The sequence below is a fragment of the Meriones unguiculatus genome (genome assembly GCF_030254825.1).
Source record: "Meriones unguiculatus strain TT.TT164.6M chromosome X unlocalized genomic scaffold, Bangor_MerUng_6.1 ChrX_unordered_Scaffold_31, whole genome shotgun sequence".
Classification (NCBI taxonomy): Eukaryota; Metazoa; Chordata; class Mammalia; order Rodentia; family Muridae; genus Meriones; species Meriones unguiculatus.
This window is the reverse complement of record NW_026843707.1, coordinates 4,427,995-4,451,229: the sequence shown is the minus strand read 5'-3', so window position 1 is coordinate 4,451,229 and position 23,235 is coordinate 4,427,995. Positions and strand designations below refer to the sequence as shown.

General features: G+C 30.4%; 1 protein-coding gene across 7 annotated transcripts in view; it reads left to right on the top strand.

Annotated features, from left to right (window-relative positions):
• Dmd (dystrophin) overlaps positions 1-23,235 on the top strand; it is a 2,365,055-nt gene that overhangs the window by 935,500 nt on the left and 1,406,320 nt on the right. For 6 of the 7 annotated variants that reach the window (XM_060376797.1, XM_060376795.1, XM_060376794.1 and 3 more), the window contains exons 38-41: positions 9,912-10,034; positions 13,854-13,991; positions 17,229-17,381; positions 18,235-18,417. In XM_060376797.1, coding sequence (XP_060232780.1) covers positions 9,912-10,034; positions 13,854-13,991; positions 17,229-17,381; positions 18,235-18,417 — 597 coding nt within the window. The remainder of the gene's footprint in view (positions 1-9,911; positions 10,035-13,853; positions 13,992-17,228; positions 17,382-18,234; positions 18,418-23,235) is intronic. The other variant, XM_060376796.1, reaches the window with a different exon arrangement.

Sequence of the window (23,235 nt, the reverse complement as noted above, 5' to 3'; positions counted from 1 at the left end):
ATGAAGACTTTGTAAGTTTTGTTTCATGCACTGCTGAAAGATTAGTGTGGTATATGAGGAAAACACAAGTGAATAATATCAAGAATTAGTCAAACCAAATAGGAAAGCATTACAATTGTCTGTATCAGATACAATGATGATTTCAAATAATAGCTTTTCAGGAGGTGGAAAGAAGTGTTAATCTAGAGAGAACTCTCCAACTTTTGTATGCATTTGGGAGATAATAAAACACAGATTACAAAAACTCCACACAAAGAATACAGGTTCAATAAAAATGGGGAGAAGTCGAAAATTTATATTATTAACAAGTTTCTGGATGATTCAAATGCAAATGAAGTAAGAGAGCCTACCTCCAGAACATTCTAGTTAATGGCAATGAAAACTATCACAGAAATTTTGCTTAGGAAGTTGAAGAAGATGGGAACTAAATGATTAATTAGAATTATAAACTGATTGGGTGAGAAAGTCTGTTCATTAATCTCCATCATTTTATATGCAACCATATATGTTTCCCATTTTCCCATGTTTTCAATACTTTTAACTAGATATCACAAAGCTCTGTCCTATTAATATAAAAAATAAATGTTTTGTTTTATCGAAAATATTTCAAGATGTACATATAACATATATATATTTAAAATATTTTATTCTTGTAAGTACTGTAAACTTTAAATACTGTCTCGAAATGGATAATAATCAAATGATTAAAAAAGAGTGAGCTTATATTTGGATTGTGAGCCTAGCCTTTAACTGCTGGGCTTTATAAAAAAAATAGCCAGAATCTGAAAACAACCCTGATGTCCCTCATCTGAAGAATGGATATATAAATTGTGGTACATTTACACAATGGAATACTACTCAGCAATTAAAAACAAGGAAATCATGAAATTTGCAGGCAAATGGTGAGATCTAGAAAAGATCATCCTGAGTTGAGGTATCCCAGAAACAGAAAGACACACATGGCATATACTATATTAGACATATATAGTATATGGGATAATCAGAATAAATCAGTACACCTAAAGAAGCTAAGCAAGAAGCAGGACCCTGGGTAAGATGCTCAGACCTCATTGAGAAAGGCAAAGGGGATCGAAGCTGAAGAGGGTGAAAACAGGGAACAAGACAGGAGCCTAACACAGAAGGCCTCTGAAAGACTCTACCCAGCCTGGTATCAAAACATATGCTGAGACTCATAACCAAACTTTGGGTAGAGTGCAGGGAATTTAAAGAAAGAAGGGGGAGATACAAAGATTTCGAGGAAACAGAAGCTCTACAAAGAGAGCTACAGAACCAAATATATATATATATGGGCCCAGTTTTCTTTTCTGAAACTAATACTCCTACCATGGACCATACATGGAGATATCCTGGACCCTCTGCGCAGATGTAGTCCATGGCAGCTCAGTCTCCTGCTAAGGGGAGCAGAGGCTGTCTCTGACATTAACTCAGTAGCTGGCTCCTAGATCACTTCTCCCCGAGGGTGATGGGGGTGGGGCAGCCTTACCAGTTGACAGAGGAAGACAATGCAACCAGTCCTGATGAGACCCGATGAGCTAGGGTCAGAATGAAGGAGAGGAGGAACTCCCCTATCAGTGGACTTGGAGAGGACATGGGAGGAGATGAAGGAGGAATGGTGGAATTGGAAGGGAATGAGGGAGGGGCTACAGCTGGAATACAAAGTGAATAAATTGTAATTAATTAAAAAATAAATTAAACAGAAGTAAAAAAGAAGTTGAACTTTATTTTCTCCATGTCTTTAGTTATTCCCTAAGATTTATGTGTTACAGTATATATGTGTGTGTGTGTGTGTGTGTGATATATATATATATATCATATGTTTTTTAAATTCCTTATGGGCTTTTGTACTTGAAAATAAATTCCATCAAGAAGTTTCTATTTATGTATTGTAGGAGTAAAATGATATGTGAGCAAATCTGGCTTTGTATGTTTAAATATTCATAGTTTTATTGCTATAATTATTATGTGAATGTCAGTTTTTCGACCTTCAACCATCATCAAAAGATATAAAACTAGTCTTTCTGTATATGAGAAACTTTCAGATATTTATATCAAGTTATGAAATAACTAATGATACATCTAGCAAGTTTTCTATATATGAAAAATATACCACAGAGACAATAAACACATGCATGCCTTCCATAAAATATAATTTTGTATGGAGGAAGTAATTGAGTAATATGTTAGACTGATAATTTGTATCTCTTGATCAATATGAAATAAACAATACAACCTACATGTTCTAGGATGTCAAATTAAGATGTATTATATTTAGTAATTTTGATAAAAACTTAATTACTGTAATCATTTCATTAATATGGGTATACTTATCTTTCTCTCTGTGCAATCTGTTTCTAATCCTCTTCTAACATAGCACCTCTTCTGACAGATAAGGCCAAAATGCATGATTTGGCCTGGTTATTAATGTTATATAAACTATTACTTGACTTAGTTTTCTACAAAGAAAATGTAATACTTGTACATGAAGTCTATGGAGATACTCTGCAGATACTTTGCAATATATTATTTATAATTAATACCTTTAGAGATAATAACAATTTGATTTTCAAGCCATGTAATATATAAGATATTTAAATTTCATTGAAATTAATAAGATCTGAAACAGTCCATATAATTTCTAGACTAATAACAATGTTTCACATTTCTTTTTACTAACCACTAAGCAGAATTAATTATATTTAAATTTTGAAAATAAATCACTATAATTACATTAAATAATTTAAATGCTAATATATAACTGAATATGTGAACACTGTCCTTTGATACAACTATCTGTGTTTTATTAATATGATATTAATATGCTTAAGGCTATTTGGTGATTACTTGTTGTAGGAACATAAAAACATAAATAATTTTTCCTGATTAGTGTAAGTGCATTCAAAATTAGTCATTCTTTGGATAAGAGACTGTTAGATAATGGTATGAGGATATGAGAGAGGTGGCATATTCAGAAAATTCATACAGTTAAGTAGCCTAGTTAAAAAGTTTCACATCTCAGTTCTCTTGCAAAAACTGTTGTTTTTTTCTGATATGAGCATAATATTTTACTTCCGTTTATATCATCATGATTGATCTGCGATACGTTAATATGATCATATTCAATTTCATTTTAAATGTTTAAATTACTTACAGTTCTTTATTTTAAAATCACAAAGCACTATACAGAATGCCTTATAGGACGCAATGTAGAAAGCTGAAAATAAATTTAACAAAATGTTGTGATTTTACATTTCCTTTATCTAGACCCACCCCACCTTGCAAGCATTAATTAGAGTTAAATCCTTTTTGTTCCATTTGACACTACTAAACTCTCATAATCGTAAAGAAGAAAACTATTTCTAGTAACAATTAACACAAATAGCCAGTTACTGTTGATATACCAATGTCTTATAAAACCAACTTTTATCAAATTCTATAAATGCATTGTACTGTTGTCCTAGTGAGCTTCACAACTTAGCCACAATTTCATCAAAAAAGCATTCAAGTAAATCGGTACCTTACACATAATTGCCACACCTATTACCAAAAAATCCTGTTTTATTTGTTGTAATGTTAAATCCTATTTTAAACATGCCAAAAAATAAACATATTGATTGATTTGGAGGAATTTTAAACAAAACTGTAACACTCAGATTATTTATTTTCAGTTTCGATATCAGTGTGTTTCCTTTCTGGTGTTTTTATTTTGATGACTGAGATTCCATAGTCAAGATTAAGGGATGTTTACAATGTTATCTATGTAAACATATGCATTATAATGCTATTGTATGTATACAGGCTAAAGTAATATTCAATCAAAAGAAAGTTAATATTTTAATATAAATAAAGTATATCTATATGAATATAAACGCTTTCAAAATTTAGAAATTCAATTTGTAATTGATTTTACTTTTGTTCAGTATGTTTATTCTTTGTTGAATTCTGATATCAATGACCATTAATGCTAAAGCTTTAATAGAGCCTTAAATTTGGTCAATCCTTAAATTTTCAACAAAGCACGATTATCAGTTGTTAAGAAATTTAAAGGAATATTAAAATATCAAGGAAAACAAAGTGTTGTCTTTCTCAGTTTCTCTGTCTCTTCTTTCTTTGTGTCCATTTATCTGTTTATTAAAGCTTTCTATGTTCTGTCTTCTATGTATTTTTGTGTAACTGCACGGTCATGATAAAGTTCTTAAAATATTAAGGTAAGTAAAAGATTCAATTGTGCAAGATAATAATTGCTATATGCTTTCTGACTACATTATAACTTCATTTGTATTATTTGCTATGTATTATAAAACCTATCTTGTGTTCACTGTTTAACATTATGTGAAATAATTATGATTCTAATTTTACTGTGGTCAAAATTTTCTGTAAGCAAATAGAAGTATTTTATTTGATAAATAAGATGGTTTATCAACAGTTGCTTTCAACAGCCATAGACAATTTATCATAATTTGAAGTGGAATAGCAAGATATATAAACTTGGTACATTGAACTAAACTTTAATTATTTATGAATTTATTTACTCGTTTATTTTCTTGTTTCATGAGGCAGGGCTTCATTATGTAGCCATGACTGATCTCAACTTACAATTTTTCTATCTCAGTTTTCAATATACCTGCATTGCAAGTGTGCATCACTAAAAGGTCTAAGTGAGCTTTGAAACAATAGGCACTTGCACTTCTGTAGTATACATTTCTTCTAATAGTTTGCAACAAAATTCAACATCATGAATAACAATAAACACATGGAAGGAAAAGCTTTCACTGATAAGCTTAAAATTTCTTGCTCATTAGAATTCATGACAATGCTATTATGGTGAAACAGTGAATTTTTAAGGCCAACAATTAAATTTCTCTAAATTTTATATACAAACAATAGTTTTAACAAGTATATTGAATAGCTGATTTCATCTATTTAAGAAGAAAAAATTGGGCTAGTTAACTATTTTCATTTTGATTGTAAAAAATGAAATGATCATTGATAATCAATGTTCAAGTAGCCTTAAAACTAGTAATATATAGAATAAAGATTCTTATATAGAATAAAGATTTTTATTGAAAAATAAAAAGGAAATCTTACACTATGCAAAATGGAAGATGATACAAAATGTGTTTCTAACTTCAAGGACTGAAAATCTATTTGAGAAAATTATACAATTGATTAGATAACACATAATAGATAATACATAAGGGGTAGTGAAAAAGTAGTTTGGGATCACAAGTTAACAGAGTATAGGGAATCTTGAAATTCTAGGTAAAACCTACATATGATTTTTCATACCGAAAGAGTTATTTGGAAAAATCTCTCAAAAAAATATAATCAAAAAATAAAATACAGCACTTAAAATCAGTGTGAATGAGACTTATGTTAAATACTGTCTATATGCATCTAACTTAAATTCAACCCAATAAAATTTTGGATATTCACATTTTCAGGAATATTGATAAGATGCAGAATTTTCTAGTTAATAATGAGCACTATAATTTAACAATTGGAACAGCTGATATAGTATAGATCTACACAAATGATAGTCTAGTAATCACTTAAAATTTACATACTCTAAATTAAGATGTGACATAACTATGAAAATATCTCCATTTTAAAATTTTGGTTTGAAATAATGAACGTGAAATATAATTATTAATTTTTATCATTTAAACGAATACGTTTTAAAAATGTTACTGAAATGAAGTATTACTTAATCCCGGAAGACAATATGGTGGACATATTATTGAAAATAAAATGATTTTCTGTTCTTAATATAGCAACTTGTTCAATTTAAATTGCAGTTATGAATTTCATTTCATTTATATTGAGCTATAGTACTCAGAACACTTTGCTTGAACTAAGAGATTAGATTTAATAATGAGATGTTAGATTATAAGATAATACTCATGTTAAAATAGTCATATTTTAAATATATGACCTAATGCATCCTTATTTAGCATCTTCTTTTATATTTTCGACAATGAATAACTTGCTACATAATAAGGCTTAAAACTCTCCCAGTCCTAAGCTTATTCTTATGTTAGCCTAAAGTTCAGTCTCAAGTACTTTCTACTAGTTTATATTATTCATTTTGAAAGAACACTGGTAATATTTAATCTGTTACCCACATATAGTCTTTTACCAAATATAGAGTAGTTTTACTCCAAGAAGTATCAACCCTGTGAAGTTTGCTAAAAAGAAGTTGTGTAAGTTTCTACTCTTTATCTGAATTTATATTCATTTTTGTTGTAGTACTGCCTAAAGTCTTTTTATGTCAGTAGATCGTTGGTGATGGTCTTTTGTTGTTTGCATTTGGGTTTTTGCTTTTTGTATATGATTATATCATGCTCTATGTATCATTTAATTCACCAATATATTTTACAAATGAATAGTAGAGCACCAATCAGAGCTTTTGAATATTTTCTTTAGAAATTGTGTGGATGAGGAGATAAATAATTCAGGTTATAGTGCTTATCTCTTATGTGAAGTGAGTTTGATCACAAACACTATATATATATGCATACATGACACCTGGCAAAATTCATTCTGCCATGCCAGTATAGCGTTATAACAATGCTTAATACCCTTTCTAGAAAAAAATATTTTGGAGTACCTACTCCATAGCAGGAATGACTCTAGATAAAGTGAAACAAACCCATTCTAATAAATGGTGGACATTGTCTCTTGTTCTGAACTTCTCCAAATAACTCCTAATAAAAATACTTCAGAGGGCAAAACACATACATTGACACTGTCTTAATACTACAGGCTAATACATGAACTTTACTTTTCCTGTGTGATAAAGTTTGCCAATCTAGAATCAAAAATTTTCCATGCTAGCATTAGATTTCAATTATTTTATGCTTCTATTATTCATTGGCAAAGTAAAAACATAAAGCCAGGATGCATTTATCCTTCAGAAACTTTTTCCAAAGAGGAAAATCTGGTAAATACCTATGATATAGCGATGAGTATTTGAACTAAGATATATTGAGCATTAATTTTCATCACAGAGGTTCATAAAATTTGGGAGACAATGATAAAAGTTTTTTAACGAATATTTATTATATTTCAGTTAAACATAGCACACTTGAGCCTCATAACATTATTTTGAGATAGATTTTTTCGGTGTTAAAAATAAAACAATCTACACTCTAGAAAAGCTAAAAGCAAAGGCTGCCTACAGTTTCTCAGGTAGTATGTAAAGCCCACTTTCAATATATGAATTTTAAGTCAAATACTCATGTTCTTTACTTGAATATGAGAGACTTGATCTTGAAAAAGATAGCAAAGAATGACCAAATGGCCTACAAAGCAACTCTATATTAGGAAGACTTTATTAAACCCACAAAGACCCTCAATAAAAGATTAAGAGAGGGTATCATGCGAAAGCATTCATCATGTTTTTGTTTTGTTTTTGTTTTATATGGTTTAAGTTCCTCTACAGCAAAAGTATAATTGTTATAGTGGTTAGCTCAGGACATATTCACCTGATCACTATACACATGATGGAGCTAGTTGATAAGGATGGGAATTAGACACCTCTTTGGAGATCTTTGTTATTACTGGGCCTATGAAGAAACTGGACCATAGGAAATTAAGAGAATACATCCCAGATCGACATGGTTTGTGTTTTGAGAATGATTGGATAGAGATGTGGTGTTAACAAAATTAGGTAAAGTGGTGTCACAGATATTTTGAAGAAAAGCACAGTTCCAGATGTGTTGAATTTAAGAAATTAGTTAGCTGTTAGGAATTTAGAAAGCATTTCAAAAGTTATTTTGCAGCTAAATGTAACAAAAAAATAATTAAGGAAGAATTTTTTTTTCAGAAAAAATAATTAAGGAAGAAAAATTGGGACAGAGTCACAAAAATCCATGGATTTGAGCCTTTAAATTATTCTACTTGGGTTGTGAACAATTAATGAGCTAGCAAAGAAGCTGGTAAAGCAAAAGAGTTAACTCTGACCACAAATACAAATTTTTATATCCAACCAATGAATAAAAGTTGCTTTAAATATTTATTTTTATCCATAAAGTGATGCTGAACAGTTAATTGGTCTCACTGAGTATCACTAAGATGAACAAGAGTTCTATAAATTAGAGTGCCACCAGATAGGTATTGTGTATATATTTGGATTCTATATGCATGTGAACCCTGGCAGTATGATAATAATTGAAAGTTTGCAATCTTATTTAAGTTTAGGGTATTCCAGTTTCTACAATTTCAAAAATTATTTTATTTCAAATGACAAACCATCATTAAAATTTGAAGTAAAATTTTTATAATAGCTCATTCTAAGGGAATCTTTTAAACCATTCACTGATCGGAGAGAGCATTAAAGATTTGTCATTATTCATATTTCTGTTACAGTTATGTTTTCATTAAAAGCAATAATTATTCAGTCACCCACTGGTAACAAATTACTTTTAGATACTCCGATTTTCCTTGAGTGTAAATCCTAATTTCTCCTATTATTTTCATCTAAAAATGGTGATGTAATCCTATACCCAGGAATAGAATATCTATAACTAAGAATATGTATAACTAAGAAAGAATAGAGAGAAAATAAACCACATAAAAGTAATTATCTTGGGCATAAATGAGTGGTCATTTTCTTAGTATTTCTATGACATGAAATATATTTAAAGAAAAAACCCAGATTTTTGTATGTCATCTATGTTTTTATTAAATTTTTATTTTTTATATTAATTTTAGTTTATTCACTTTGTATCCCCGCTGTAGCCCCCTTCCTTATTCCCTCCCAAAATCACTCTCCCTCCCTCATCTCCTCCCTGCCCCTTTCCAAGTCCATTGATAGAGGAGGTCCTCCTCTCCTTCCATCTGACCCTAGCCTATCAGGTCTCATCAGGACTGGCTGCATTGTCCCCCTCTGTGCCCTGGTAAGGCTACTCCCCCCTCAGGGGAAGGTGATCAGTGAGCCAGTCACTGAGTTCATGTCAGAGACAGTCCCTGTTCCCCATTTATGGTATTTTAAAAATTGTCAAGTAAAAAATAATTTGTAGTGTTATAATATTATCAAATTCAATAAACCCGATGTTTAACAGAGTAAAAGAAGTAGACTTTATTAACAGAAATTTAATGATTGTTTGTTTTTGAATATTGTATTTTCAATGTATTTTCATGCATTTTCAAGTGTTTCATTTAAGAAACCATGGGATTATTAAACTAGTTTAAGACAATAGTCAGTAATGATTTTATAATTAAATATGTTAGAAAATATATGAAATATTTGGGGGTTTATTTATAAATATGTATTTGTGTCATTTAACAATACATTCTTGGGGCAAGTTATAGTGATGCCTTAGGGGAACATGCCAGAAATTTTTATCATGCTAAATATGGCATTTGAAATATATCAGCAGATTGCCACATGGTTGATCTAAATAAAAGGTGAAAATTCCAGTGTTTACCTAAGGTTACAGTTATTGATGAATGAGGCAATTTTGGAAAGAAATATTTACTTAAATGTTATACTTTTTGCAGCAGGGATACAAAGTGAATAAATTGTAATAAATAAATAAATAAAATTTTAAAAATGTTATAATATCAGAATGTCTAAAATAAGTTACATTCAACTTTATAATATTAAAAGTTAGCACAGGAAAATGTATGTAAATTGACCATTTTTATCTTGATAAATCACATTATCATGCATGTTTGTTCTGCTCTGGTGACAAACGTTTCTCCATATATGCATTCTTGGGTACTTTCCTAGTTATTTTTCAAAACCTTCATAAACATCAATATGGAATCATAATGCATGTCATTATTTTAGCAACAGGGGTCTAATAAATGTATTTCATCTGGTTTATGTTTCTAATAAAAAGTAATTTTGATTTAAATTAGCACTATCTTTTTTTTTTTTTTTTTAGGCCTCCATTCCTTTGAAGGAATTGGAGCAGTTTAACTCAGATATACAAAAATTGCTTGAACCACTGGAGGCTGAAATTCAGCAGGGGGTGAATCTGAAAGAGGAAGACTTCAATAAAGATATGGTAAATTGTTTATGATGAAAGTATGAATAAACTTGGAATGAAAATAAATAAATATTTGGAAAGAAATAATATAACTCATGTCTCCAACTGAACTCTTTGAGCACTACCATTCACATAGTGTTATTTTTAATGATTTTATTAAATGGAATATTTTTCTGGTAACATGATACTGTAACTGCTAAATAACTATCTTATGAGCATATAAGAATGCTCAACTTAATACTTGAGCTTTGTTTTGGCTTGTTCTCTTTTCAAATTCAGAAGGCAAAATGTAAAAGAAAATAGGAGCCATTCAGAAAATAAACTAAAATATGATAGAAAATTTTAGTTTCAGATTTAACTAATATTATGTTTTTCTGATATTTTGCTTATATTAAGGACAATATAAATGTTGTCTACCAAACTTTCTAACAAGTTGGTTTTAATGATATTTGAAAATATACTGATATATACATATAAAGTTATATAAAGCAATATGGAATGTATATATGTATTATATAATATATGTAATGCATATTATACATATAATATGTGATACATATTGTTCATTTGTATGCACATGTATACGTATTATATTATATGTAATACATAATATAATATATGTAATACCTATTATATAATACACACATACATTCCATGCTGTTTATTCAATAAGAGTAAAGGAATATGTCCATGTGGCCAGTACATAAACTCTGAAAATCTTCTGCCAGTCACCCCTAATTTCAAGATGACTTTCATAATTCTCTCTGGCTTCACTGAGTATTTTATCTATGTTTTCTTTACTTTTTCACATGTTCTTTTCTCTCTTCCACTGCCATCACCACTGTAGAATTCTTAAGCTTTCATATATATGTCAACATTAAAACTTCATAGACAAAGTGTGAAAACCGCATTAGAATGCAATATATAATTTTAGGTACAAGATATATAAAGTAATATAAGAAATATTTTAATCCAGTATTCTTAGCTCCTACTCATTAATTCTGACATCTTGGCACTGTGTTAACAAATACTCCTTATATCAGAAATTTAATTACCTACACAACTCAGCTCATGGAAAGAAAGACAGGAAGAAACTTCCAGAAATGCTGACTTCCAACTACTTCTACTTCATGTCAAACATGAAAGTCTAGGGCAAAGAAGTTAAAATGTGTTGTTTACTTTTCAGTCATAGAATTTTCCCTTGGGGGAAATAAAGTAAATAAGTTTTCCTTATGTTTGTATTTTTTTCTCAGTCACTGAAATTGCTTCACAGTTTCAAAAGGAATATTAATATATTCTATTATAGAGAACAAATACATATGTATATATACATATACGTATATTTGTGACTGTCACTAGACTATTGATTGACAATTGCAAAAAAGATTCCAATTTCTTTAAACACAATGGATGAGTCCTCATTTATATTTTGAAATTTAAGCATGTTATAGATATACATATATTACAGTATTAACACACATAATTAGATACATGTATACATAAATGAAGTTTGTGTATAACTGATCATTAGCACCTTGGAATGAATACATTGGTAGTATTCCACAGTATCTATTTATAATAGATATTTTTCGTATTTGGAGTTGAATGACAGGAAATGAAAGATGCAGAGATGTATCCCTGTGCAATGATATTGCAATAGCACTTTTTCAAGTCATATCTTTAATTAAATATAATTAAACCATTGTTCCTGGAAAATAAAACCAAATGAGAAAAACTTTGAAGTTATTTTAATACATACTTATTATTATTTTATTTGTTTAAACAGTGCAATTATTTTGTTTTAGAAATTAATTATTTTTTAAGATCTGACAAATGTTCACATCATCATTTTTATTTCCTTTTTTGAGACAAGATTTCTCTGTGTAGCACTGCTGTCCTGGACTTGCTTTGTAGACCAAGCAATCCTTACACTCACAGCCATCCACCTACCTCTGCCTCCCTGAGTACACAAACCCAACATTTTTGTTAATGCTCCATATTCTGAACTTGAGCATTTAGATTTAAATATAAGACATAGATTAGTATGTAAAATGCACTGTACATTTAAGTTACTTAATAGATTATTTACCTGTAGATCAGTTATCATAGGAAGTGACAAATTAGATTATTCCTTCATATTTTTTCTTTTTTTTGCTGTAATAAAAATAAAAATCAAAAATATTTTACAGTAAACCATAAATTCTATTATTGAAAGTTTCAAATAATCTAGATCAACATCCTGGCTTGGCTCTGCCTGGCTCTGCCTATGGAATGTTTGGCTTACAAGCTCAACACCAGGGCTTTCCCATCCTTTTGTGGGTCCTGAAACTGCTCTTGTATGAAGCAAGCACACTGCGACTGAGCCACCTCTGAAGCACTCAACTTCAACTTTAAGATACATTCAAATATGATTTTAAAGTCTGTGCTTTGTTAACTGAAATGTGGTAAAAGATGAATATATCTCAGTCTTCAATACACTGTTATCAAGATTCTGATGTAACTCAGTGGTAAAGTGTTTACCAGCATGCTCTGTGGCCTGCTCTCAGCAGTGGGATGGATTTTAAAATAAAGAGGGTTTGTTGGTGTTTAATTTTTTCACTTCTTTTTATATTCTGGATATTAGCTCTCTGTCAGATAAAAGTTTGGTGAAGATCTTTCCCAGTCTGTAGGTTGTCGTCTTGTTCTGAGGATAGTGTTTTATGCTTTACAGATTTTCAGTTTCATTAGGTACCATTTTTTTTAAATTAATTTATTACAATTTATTCAATTTGTATCCTAGGTGTAGCCCCTTCCCTCATTCCCTCCCAATACTGCCCTCCCTCCCTCTTTTCCTCCCATGCTCCTCTCCAAGTCCACTGATAAGGGAGGTCCCCCTCCCCTTCCAACTGACCCTAGCCTATCAGGTTGCACCAGGCCTGGCTGCATTGTCTACTTCTGTGGCCTGGTAAGGATGCCCCTGCTCCTCAGGGGGATAGGTACCATTTTTTAACTGTTGGTCTTAGAGCCTGTGCTGTTAGTGCTCTGTTCAGAAAGTTGTCTCCTTTGACAATGATGTCAAGGCTCTTTGCCAATTTTCCTTCTAACTTATTTAGTGTATCACCTCTCCCTTAGAGGTGCAGCCTCCCTATAGAGGAAGATGATAAAACCAGCCTTGATGAGACCTGAAAAGTTAGGGTCAAATAGAAGTGGAAGAGGTCCTCCCATATCGGGGGACTAAGGAAAGGGTATAAGAGGAGAAGAAGGTGGGTGGGTGGGACTGGGAGGAGAAAAGGGATGGGGCTGCAGCGGGGATAGAGAGTGAAAAAAAACACGAAATAAATAAATAATAGATAGATAGATAGATAGATAGATAGATAGATAGATAGATAGATAGGTAGGTAGGTAGGTAGGTAGGTAGATAGATAGATAGATAGATAGATAGATAGATAGATAGATAGATAGATAGGAATGAAATTGATAATCCACAAAGCTCACACTATTTCTGTGAAAATTATAGTTAAATGTGCCAAGTGGGAGTGCTTTTTTTTCTTTTAATTAAAATATTCTAGTATAGCTTTTGTACAATTAAGTTTATTAAAATACATAGAATACAAAAAAAGAAGTTGCCTTACTCCCCATCATCATAAATATGTCACTCAAAATGTTCTTTAGAAGAGATGCACAGAAGCTTTGTTTTTTTCTGTAAATACAAAAGAAATATAATGATCGTATTTCCTTATAAAATCTCCTAAATTTTTATAATCCCATTTTGGTGTGTATTACTATGATGGTTTATTATTTGTTAAACTATGTACAGCTTTTCATTAACTAAAATAAAGACTACTTGTTTTTAATCAGAGTGAAGACAATGAGAGTACTGTAAATGAATTGTTGCAAAGAGGAGACAACTTACAGCAAAGAATCACAGATGAGAGAAAGCAAGAGGAAATAAAGATAAAACAGCAGCTGTTACAGTCAAAACATAATGCTCTCAAGGTATTAGAGCTCAAATTATAATATGTTTTTCCTGTGGTTTGTATGTATATTTGGTAAAATATCATGTACATAAATAAAACCTGTTTAAGCATATTAATTACCAAAAATTACTTTTTCCCTTTGAATGTGTGTTTTCTTTATGATTTTTTATGCTACCACTTATGAAATATTTGTGATATAAACTATATGTTTTCATTCTTGCCCCTGGTAATGTTGAACGCTATCAAGAAGTGTCATTCATAGTATTTATGCCTATTTTAATATGATATATTTCTATAAGCTAGTCTTGTATTTGTCCTGATTGCCAGAAAATTCAGTTGATATTTCTTCCACTTTTATTACTTCTTTATATTAGTTCTATAATTTTGGTAACCCATTTCTTTAGTAAGACCTGGATTTTTCTCATTATTAGAAAATAAGTTTTTCCATGTTTATAACAAATACTCTGTAAAACTAGGCATCAACAGAGCCTAATTTCAAAAATGCTCATAATGCACTTGAAGAAATATCAGCAATAGTATGTGTGGTCAAGTATCATTGTGACTCATCCAGGTTGTGCAGGATAAGATGTTGACTATAATAAAGCATTCACTTTTATCTAATGCTGTCTAGGCAATTCTTGAGATGCAACTAGACATGGTAAACATTTTGTGAAACATTATTTTTATATATGCTTTGCAGTATTTTCTATTTTCCTTTTTGGGCTATTAACTAATACTGTTTTTTTTTTGTACCACAATTTTTAATTTATTTCTTTATTATTTATTCTTTACTCTTTTAGAGAAATAGTTTTTATTAGTTACAGTTTAATTAATTGCAGTTTTTATTAATTACAGTATTCACTTTGTATCTCATCTGTAGCCCCTCCCCCATTCTCTCCCAGTCCCACCAGTCCTCCCTCTTCTTCTAATAATGTTAATTGAAATGTTTTCAATTTGAATCATTAGTTTAAACCTATGTAGCTATATAGTTGGATTTGCCTAGTAGGGAGATGGAGTCTGCTTTCTATATGCAAATAAGTGGGTAAAACTTTTTTCCTATTGTAAACCTAAAAACACTGCTGAGAATGTAATTACACAATATTGTGCTTACAAGGAGTCAGACAGGAAAGTCTAATTGGGTAGCAGGTGTTCTGAAGGTAACTGCTGATAAGTATAACAAATAATAAAGGCCTATTCCTTGCAGGGAATGCAAGAGCAAATCCTAAGGTGCCCAGAAATTCAGAAACCTGGTAACTCACACTCTTCTGTGACGAAGGTTTCAGAAGTTTACAGGCTAGTCACATGAAGATTTATATACTATTGTTTAGCCAAATCTAAATGTTGTCTTCCACATATCTAAAAATTAGTTACATTTTTTGTAAATAATATTCTATATTGCTCATCACCTCTTTCTAAGGTATCAAAAGGACTATCAAATTTATAATTACTAAGTCCTTTATGCAGGTATGTACATTGTATCAGTTCAAATTTCAAGAAGTCACAGGACTCATAACTGGGTGGAGCAGAATTCCATTTGACTGTTTCAGGGTATACATTACCTTTACAAGAGGTTTACAAATAACATATAAAGGACAATTGTAAATCCTCATGCTACAAGTGATTAATAAAAATCAACGCTTCTGCCAAATAAACTTATACAAAATATAGGTATTGAATTGACTTGCCAAGTAGTTGCAATTCTCATTCTATAAAATACTTCAAAAGAGGTTAGAAGTTTTCAACATGAGCTTTGATACCCTCCCGGGGTATCTGAGACCATTCAACTATTCATATGTTTATATATATTAATTCATATTAACTTGGACATAAAACAGAATTTCTATCTCTTTGAAGAAATGAAATCTGTCAATAAAGCTATTATATTCCCAAGGCTTACAAACTGGTATTTTACCAAATTCGGTTTATTACAGAAAGTACTGAGTGCACTTCTATGAGCCAGATAATAACTGCTTTTCCTTTTGTGATTATTAAAAAGTTTCCTGTTTGATATCACTAATTTGATTGAAAACCATTCATTCTTTTTTAAATAGTGATGTTTTAATATTTTGATTATAATTTAGTATGATAAAATGTTAGCTAAACATGTGTTGAAAGAAAAAAGTTACAATCTAATATCTAATTTCTAATTTTCATGTACAATAAATATAAAATAATAGTTATACTTCTACACATAAACTGGAACAACTTGAAATAAAATAACTAATAATAATTTATTTTAGTTTTTAATTTTATGTGGATGAGGTTTTTCATGCCTTTTTTTCTGTGCATCATATGTATGGTGTTCTTCAGAGAACAGAAGATGGTGTCAGATTACCTGTGACTTTGGTTACTGATGGTAGTGATCAGCCCTGTGGGTATCAGTACTCAAACCTGGCTCTCTGCTATAGAGGGCAATATTATTAACCACTTAGCCATTTTTATTTTTTAAAATTTTTATTAATTACAGTTTATTCACTTTGTATCCCAGCTGTAGCCCTATCCCACATCCCCTTCCAGTCCTACCCTCCCTCCCTCTTCTTCTACTATGCCCCTCCTCAAGTCCACTGGTAGGGGAGGTTCCCCTTCCCTTTCCATCTGACCCTAGTCTATCAGGTCTCATCAGGAGTGGCTGAATTGTCTTCCTCTGTGACTTGGTAAGGCTCCTCCTCCCTCAGGTGGAGGTGATGAAAGAGCCAGCCCATGAGTTCATGTCAGAGATGGTCCCTGTTCCTAATATTGGGGAACCCTCTTTTTTTTTTTTTTAGTCAACAATGACCTAATCTTATAGACATTTCTAAAATCATGAATGGTTATAGTTTGCCTATATAAGGTTAAATTTTGTTGATAAGCTTCAAAATGAACATTCTACATATTAGATTTTAAGTATTTTAAAAGTCAAGTACAACACAATGTTCTTGTAGCTAACTATTTAAGTTCATTATAGTCATATATAAAATTGTTTCAAATGTACTGTGTAATAATTTCCTTGGATAAGTAAGGCATAATTAAATGTAAAAGATTTATAAGCAAGTCTGAATATTAAAAGAAAATAGTTTTTGTTATTCACGCTTATCTTCTTACATAGATCTTAACCTATAATACATAATTTAATAATTTATATGTATGCTTTATATTTAAATATGATTTTTACATAACAATAGAGACAAGGGTGTAAACTTAGTTTTATAAATAACTGCAGGAAGGAGTATATTAAACACATATATTGATATTTTAATAACATCTGCATCATGAACAGGATTTGAGGTCTCAAAGAAGAAAAAAGGCCCTAGAAATTTCTCACCAGTGGTATCAGTACAAGAGGCAGGCTGATGATCTCCTGAAATGCTTGGATGAAATTGAAAAAAAATTAGCCAGCCTACCTGAACCCAGAGATGAAAGGAAAATAAAGGTAAAGTTGTTTTAGAATGACAAAACTAGATTTTGTTGCTAGATTTTAACTTTAATATAATCAATGATGATTATGCATAAAATATTAATGTACTCTATTATCTTGCTCTGTGTTTTGATGTATTTCTTTATATTGTGTTTTGTTTCAATAACTGTATTGTACAGAGTGTTTTTAAATGGACATAATTTTGAATGAATAAAGTGTTTTACTTTTAGACAATGTGAAATGAATTCCTAACTGTCATGTGTTTTCTAGTCATGCTGTAATTGACACTGTGTATCTTTGTTCCAGATGAACTAATGACATATGGGTATATGGACGACTTCTTGCTCATGTTAGCACATTCATTTCATCAGAGCATCTTCTCATATCACTGCCAAATCTATGATTTCTTTGCAAATTGTCCAAAGATATTTTCTTTCTGTTAATATTTTACACTTTTTATTTTGCTTCATTCTGTATTGATTTCCTCAAACCTACAAAAAATAAAAGTTGTAGTCACTTGCCCTCTAAACATTATTCTATATGGATTATCCCTAATAAATAAATGCACAACCACTCTAATTTGGGTCAATTCTCAAAGCACCAGAATAGTTCAAAAGAATCAAAATGTTAACTAACATTACATAGTTTAATTAGAACATCTTAAAGTAAGCATTCAAATGATACTTAAAATTATATTTGGCTTTTTGGGAGAGGATGACAGTGACACTTTCCATTATATATAAATCATGAAATATAAAAATAATGGAACAACAGCTTGTGAAAATTCTGAGAGAAGTATTTGCTGCTTGTAGGTCGGTTGACTTGGTTAGCTAACTGCCCTGGGCCCTGTATTGATTTTGCTCAATAGGAAATTGATCGTGAATTGCAGAAGAAGAAAGAGGAGCTGAATGCAGTGCGCAGGCAAGCTGAGGGCTTGTCTGAGAATGGGGCCGCAATGGCAGTGGAGCCAACTCAGATCCAGCTCAGCAAGCGCTGGCGGGAAATTGAGAGCAATTTTGCTCAGTTTCGAAGACTCAACATTGCACAAATTGTGAGTTCTTACTGGCAAACGCGCTTATGTGTTTGCAATTATTGCTCTATTAACAGAAGCCTACTAACAAAACGAAAAATCTGGGCTCAATAACAAACTTCTAGTGTGTATTCTAAAAGTGAGTAGTTCTCCTCACGTTGGGCTTCTGAAACTCAAAAGTTTAAATTTTAAGATCAAAGACAAAATAACAGGTGGTAGGAACTACCCCCCTTACTCAAAATGAAAAATATACATCTTAGTTTCTTTTGCTGCATCATTTTTTTTCTTGACATTGGCAATGTGAATTTCTCAACTTCTCATACATTTATTTCCTTCAGTGTCTAATTCAGAAATATTTATTGCTTTCCTGAGATCATCCCATGCTAATTTTACTTTCTTACTGCATACATGGTGAATAATAAATATTTTTATGAAATGTGTTATCTCGACTTATGTAGGTATTATCTTATTGACTTAAAAATACTACTACAGTCTTTACTCTTGGATTAGGCATTTAGTGGATTGCCATGCTCATTAGATAAACTGCAATATATTGATATTTGATGGAAGAAATCAAAAGGAAGTGAGAGTTCTTTTAAACAACAAAGTGTCTGACATTCTCTATGTAAACTCAGTTCATAATTGTATAATAACTCATAATTATTTGTAACACAGTAGAAACAACTGAAACTTTTTGACAAATACACTTTTGTTCCTAGTTCAAGTTCTTAGAAGGTGAAGAAGATTGACCACCATATGTTTTTTCCAGAAAGTACTTATCAAAAAACCAGGATGTAAATGTCTGAGACAGAATGTTAGGTTGGATGACATGAAACAGCTATTCAGCCATTTTACATGTGTTAACTATCAACTATGTGAGGCCCAATTACAAAATGATATTTTTTCTGTGATATTTTTATGTCCACTTAATACACTATGTATGTATGATGTGTAAGGAAAATAAAATAACTATTTTATGAATGATTATGGAGAAATACATGGGATGTTACTGTGACATTCTATACATAGAAGAAAATTTATAAATTTACTTCTTTATGAAATACAATAATCTGAAGTTTAATTGCAGCTAACTATTCAAACAAGTTGAAAAAATAATTAAAAAATACTGACAGGGTCTGATGATAATATACTTATAATCATAGCAGTTATGAGGTATTGGTAACAAACAGGAGTTCAAAATCAGCCAACCTGTTAAAAAACAAAAATTAAATATTGAAGATGAAATTACTGAAAATATTTTATCTTAAGTATTAATTTTAGCAGATTATATTAAAGTATTTGAGTTTCATATTTAAAATATTTCATGAATCACTAAGGCTTATAATAGCAGGCAATGTAAAAAAAACCTAATAAATTGTGTATATGTGGAAGTGTGCATGTTCTAAATGTGCTTGTGCATGGTACAGGTGTAATTCTAAGTGAGAAGATAACTTCAGGTGTTCTTATTCATGCTCCAGCCATCAATTATTATTGTATTTCTGTATTAGTAGAGTTTCCTTCTTTGCGAATTCATGTAAACTGGAACCAATTCAATAGCATTAAATGTCACTTAATTATATGAAATAATTGTCTTTTCCTCATTGTCTCTAACTTTACTTTCAGGAAATATTTTGATGAGTTCTGCAGAGCACTTTTTATTCTAGTCTCCATGTCTTCTAAAATTTTCAGGAAAACCAAATTTCCTTAGTATATTCTAATGTGTGTGCATATTTATGTATATTTTTCTACTAAAAAATGGATGCATGGCTTTCTGTCTTTGATGAAATCATGTCTATTAAATGACCAAAAAATTGCAAGAATATCTGAATACTAGAAATACTCACAGAAGTTTTCATCAACATTATGTATTGAACAAATTGTTTTAATCTTCATGCTAGAGGCAGGGCTTTCAGACATGCAACTAACATTATGTATATAAAAAGTATTTATGTATTTATTCTTGAATAAATTATTAAAATTTATTTTTTGTAAGGAAGAAAATGAATCCAGAACACAGTAAGAAATCAAATGTTTTAAATTTATCTTCTCTATTTAAATAAGAAAATTAAAATATTTTGCAATAAAATTCTTATAATATGGTGTATGATCTTAATGTAGAAGCTATTTGGATAAGTTCTACACAAAACATTAAAAATATGAAACATTTACATTGTCTTATATGTATTCTGTCCACATCCTGACTATAAATTATCAGTTATATTTTCACATGCAAAAAGTATAGTACCCATTTAGAATAAATACATTAGTAGAATGCATACATGACCTGTCCAATCATGGAAATATACAAATAGCTACTTAACTGAAGAAAGACAATTAAAATAAGTAAGTATATATATATATAATCTCATATATTCTTCATGGTGAGGTAGTGTGTTCCTTCCAAGATTAAAAGTTGATTCTAAGTTACTAGTGTCCTTCACTATTTCAGCAAAATCATATGAGCTCTACTGTGTATTAACTAATGCAAGCTTTCTTCTATTGTGCTGCTTTAGGCAGGTAAATGTGTCTTTTCTATGTTGAAGGACAGTGATTTCCTGACCATCCCAGACTAATATGTTAATCTTTTGATGAACTACTTTAAATTCCTAAATCTATATAGATACCTAATTCGTCACCTTTTTATTTAGGGACAGTGAATAGTAAAACTTTGAAGTATAATCTGTACCTCTTCTGTAGGTAGTTTCAGCTAAAACAAAAAAACACTTTATAAATACAAAATGTGATATGAAGATTGCTGACCAAAAAGCATTTTTATTACCCTGTTCTGGAAGTGGGAATGTTATGGAAAGAAAGTTACTGGAATTTAGCACTGTTGTTGTAAAGAGTGAATATGAGATGGTCACAAAAACTTATCATAAGAAAAGCTTTTTACTATATGATAATAATCAGAAGATATTTGACAAAATCAATAGTGTTTATTTCCAAAACACAGATATTCCTAAAACATTGGCAGAAATTAATGTTTTATAATATTCACCTAAATGAAAAAAAAAATGTGTAACTGTTCCTAAAGTAACTTTGTGAAATGAAAACATTCTTATGCTGTGGGCACTTTTCTACTAACTTATAAATTAAAAAAAAATGAATAGTATTTTCTATTTGTTTCTCAAGCATCCCTTTTGATCATTTTAATCCTAGGTATTGTTTTAATTGCCAATGAAATTATCCAAAATCATATGTAAAAAGCAGAGAACATCAAATAAATCAGTGCTTTCTGAATGTTGAAGGAATAAAGATAAATATTCAAAACTTTGGAAGAGACACAGAATTAAGTAATGTATCCGTATTCTAGATTGTCCAAGAACAGGTGATTTAAAGTGCCTTAATATTTAAGAAGATAATAGATTCCACAGATGCTCACATTTGGATAGATGCAGTAGAAAGTGAAAACGCCTTTTGAGATCACTGATAGGATTCATGTTTGATGGCAACAAGTAAAAATATTGTGGAGAAAGAGTCAGGTTACCTTCATGTATCTGTTGCTTGTAATTGTTGTAAAGTTAAACAGAAATATAAAAAAAAAATTTGTGACAGAGACCTTCCTTTTAAAATACCTTATGTAGAATAATGCCTGACCCTAGATTTCATACTGATTCAAAAATCACAATTTTTATATTCCATCTCCTATTGCAAAATTATAAGAAATTACTATTGAGATTTTAAAAAGGGGAAACATTTTTTTTGCATAATTACCACAGAGATTTTTATTTTAATTTGAAATGAAAACAAAGGTAATCAGCTTCCAATGCAATAATCTTGGAAAATACTGGAAAATGAAATACGTTAATTTGGAGACAGAATTTCTTCTAAATAAAATTATTAATATAGAAGACTAATAATAGTTGCCAAGGCAATTATTGACCTAGGAGTTAGTTGCTTGTAGAATTTTCATCCATCACCTACAGTATAGTACTTAACACATCACAAAATTTAATAAATAAATTACAAATGTAAATGTTCTATCAATCTATTTTTACTGTATTTTTTATATTAATGTGTTTTGCCATTTCTGTAATGCCTTTTGTGTTTTCTTCTATTCATGTAGCTTAATACTTCAGTGGATATTTTAAAAAAATATATGTGAAGCTAGAATGAATATCTAATAATACAGCATAATGACTGATTTTCACAAAGCTTGGGATCCTGGATAACTACAAACTCAGATGAAACCCACTTTTTCAAAGGGAGACATAAAGAAATATATCAACTGTAACTTTGAACCTAAGGACTATGAGAATATTTTGAGACAGTCGAAAACAAGAATTTTACGTGGCATTGTGTTAAGATTCATTATAGAGTAGGAAATAAAACTCCTGCCTAAATTTAGAATCTCAGCAACAGCCTTCACAATAGAGAATTAGTATTCACATTGGAATAAAAACAATTTCTGAGAAACGATTTGTGTAAGATTTGCTAAAATTACTAAGCGTTCTAGTACTCTAAGAAACTGATCAAACCCCAAATATGCAAAATAATTAATATACATTTAAGTCAATAAAAATGAATGGATTCTAAAACATATAGACATTTTAAGTGTTTTTGAAGAAACATTCAGATTAAGGAAATAACAAGAAATATTACAGCCAATTTTAGAGCCTGGTATAAACTAGAAGTCATTTAAATGATAGCATAGATAAAATAATATCTATGAATATTAAATTTCACATTAAAGAAACTCTTTGAAATATACCCTTTAAAAGGCTATATAGATAATTCAGTCTAACAGGTTAGTTGCACATGTATAAAGAACTGAGTTTGATCCCCAGAACAAAGATAAAAATCCAGATGTTGTGCCAAGAATTCATGATTCTAGTAAAG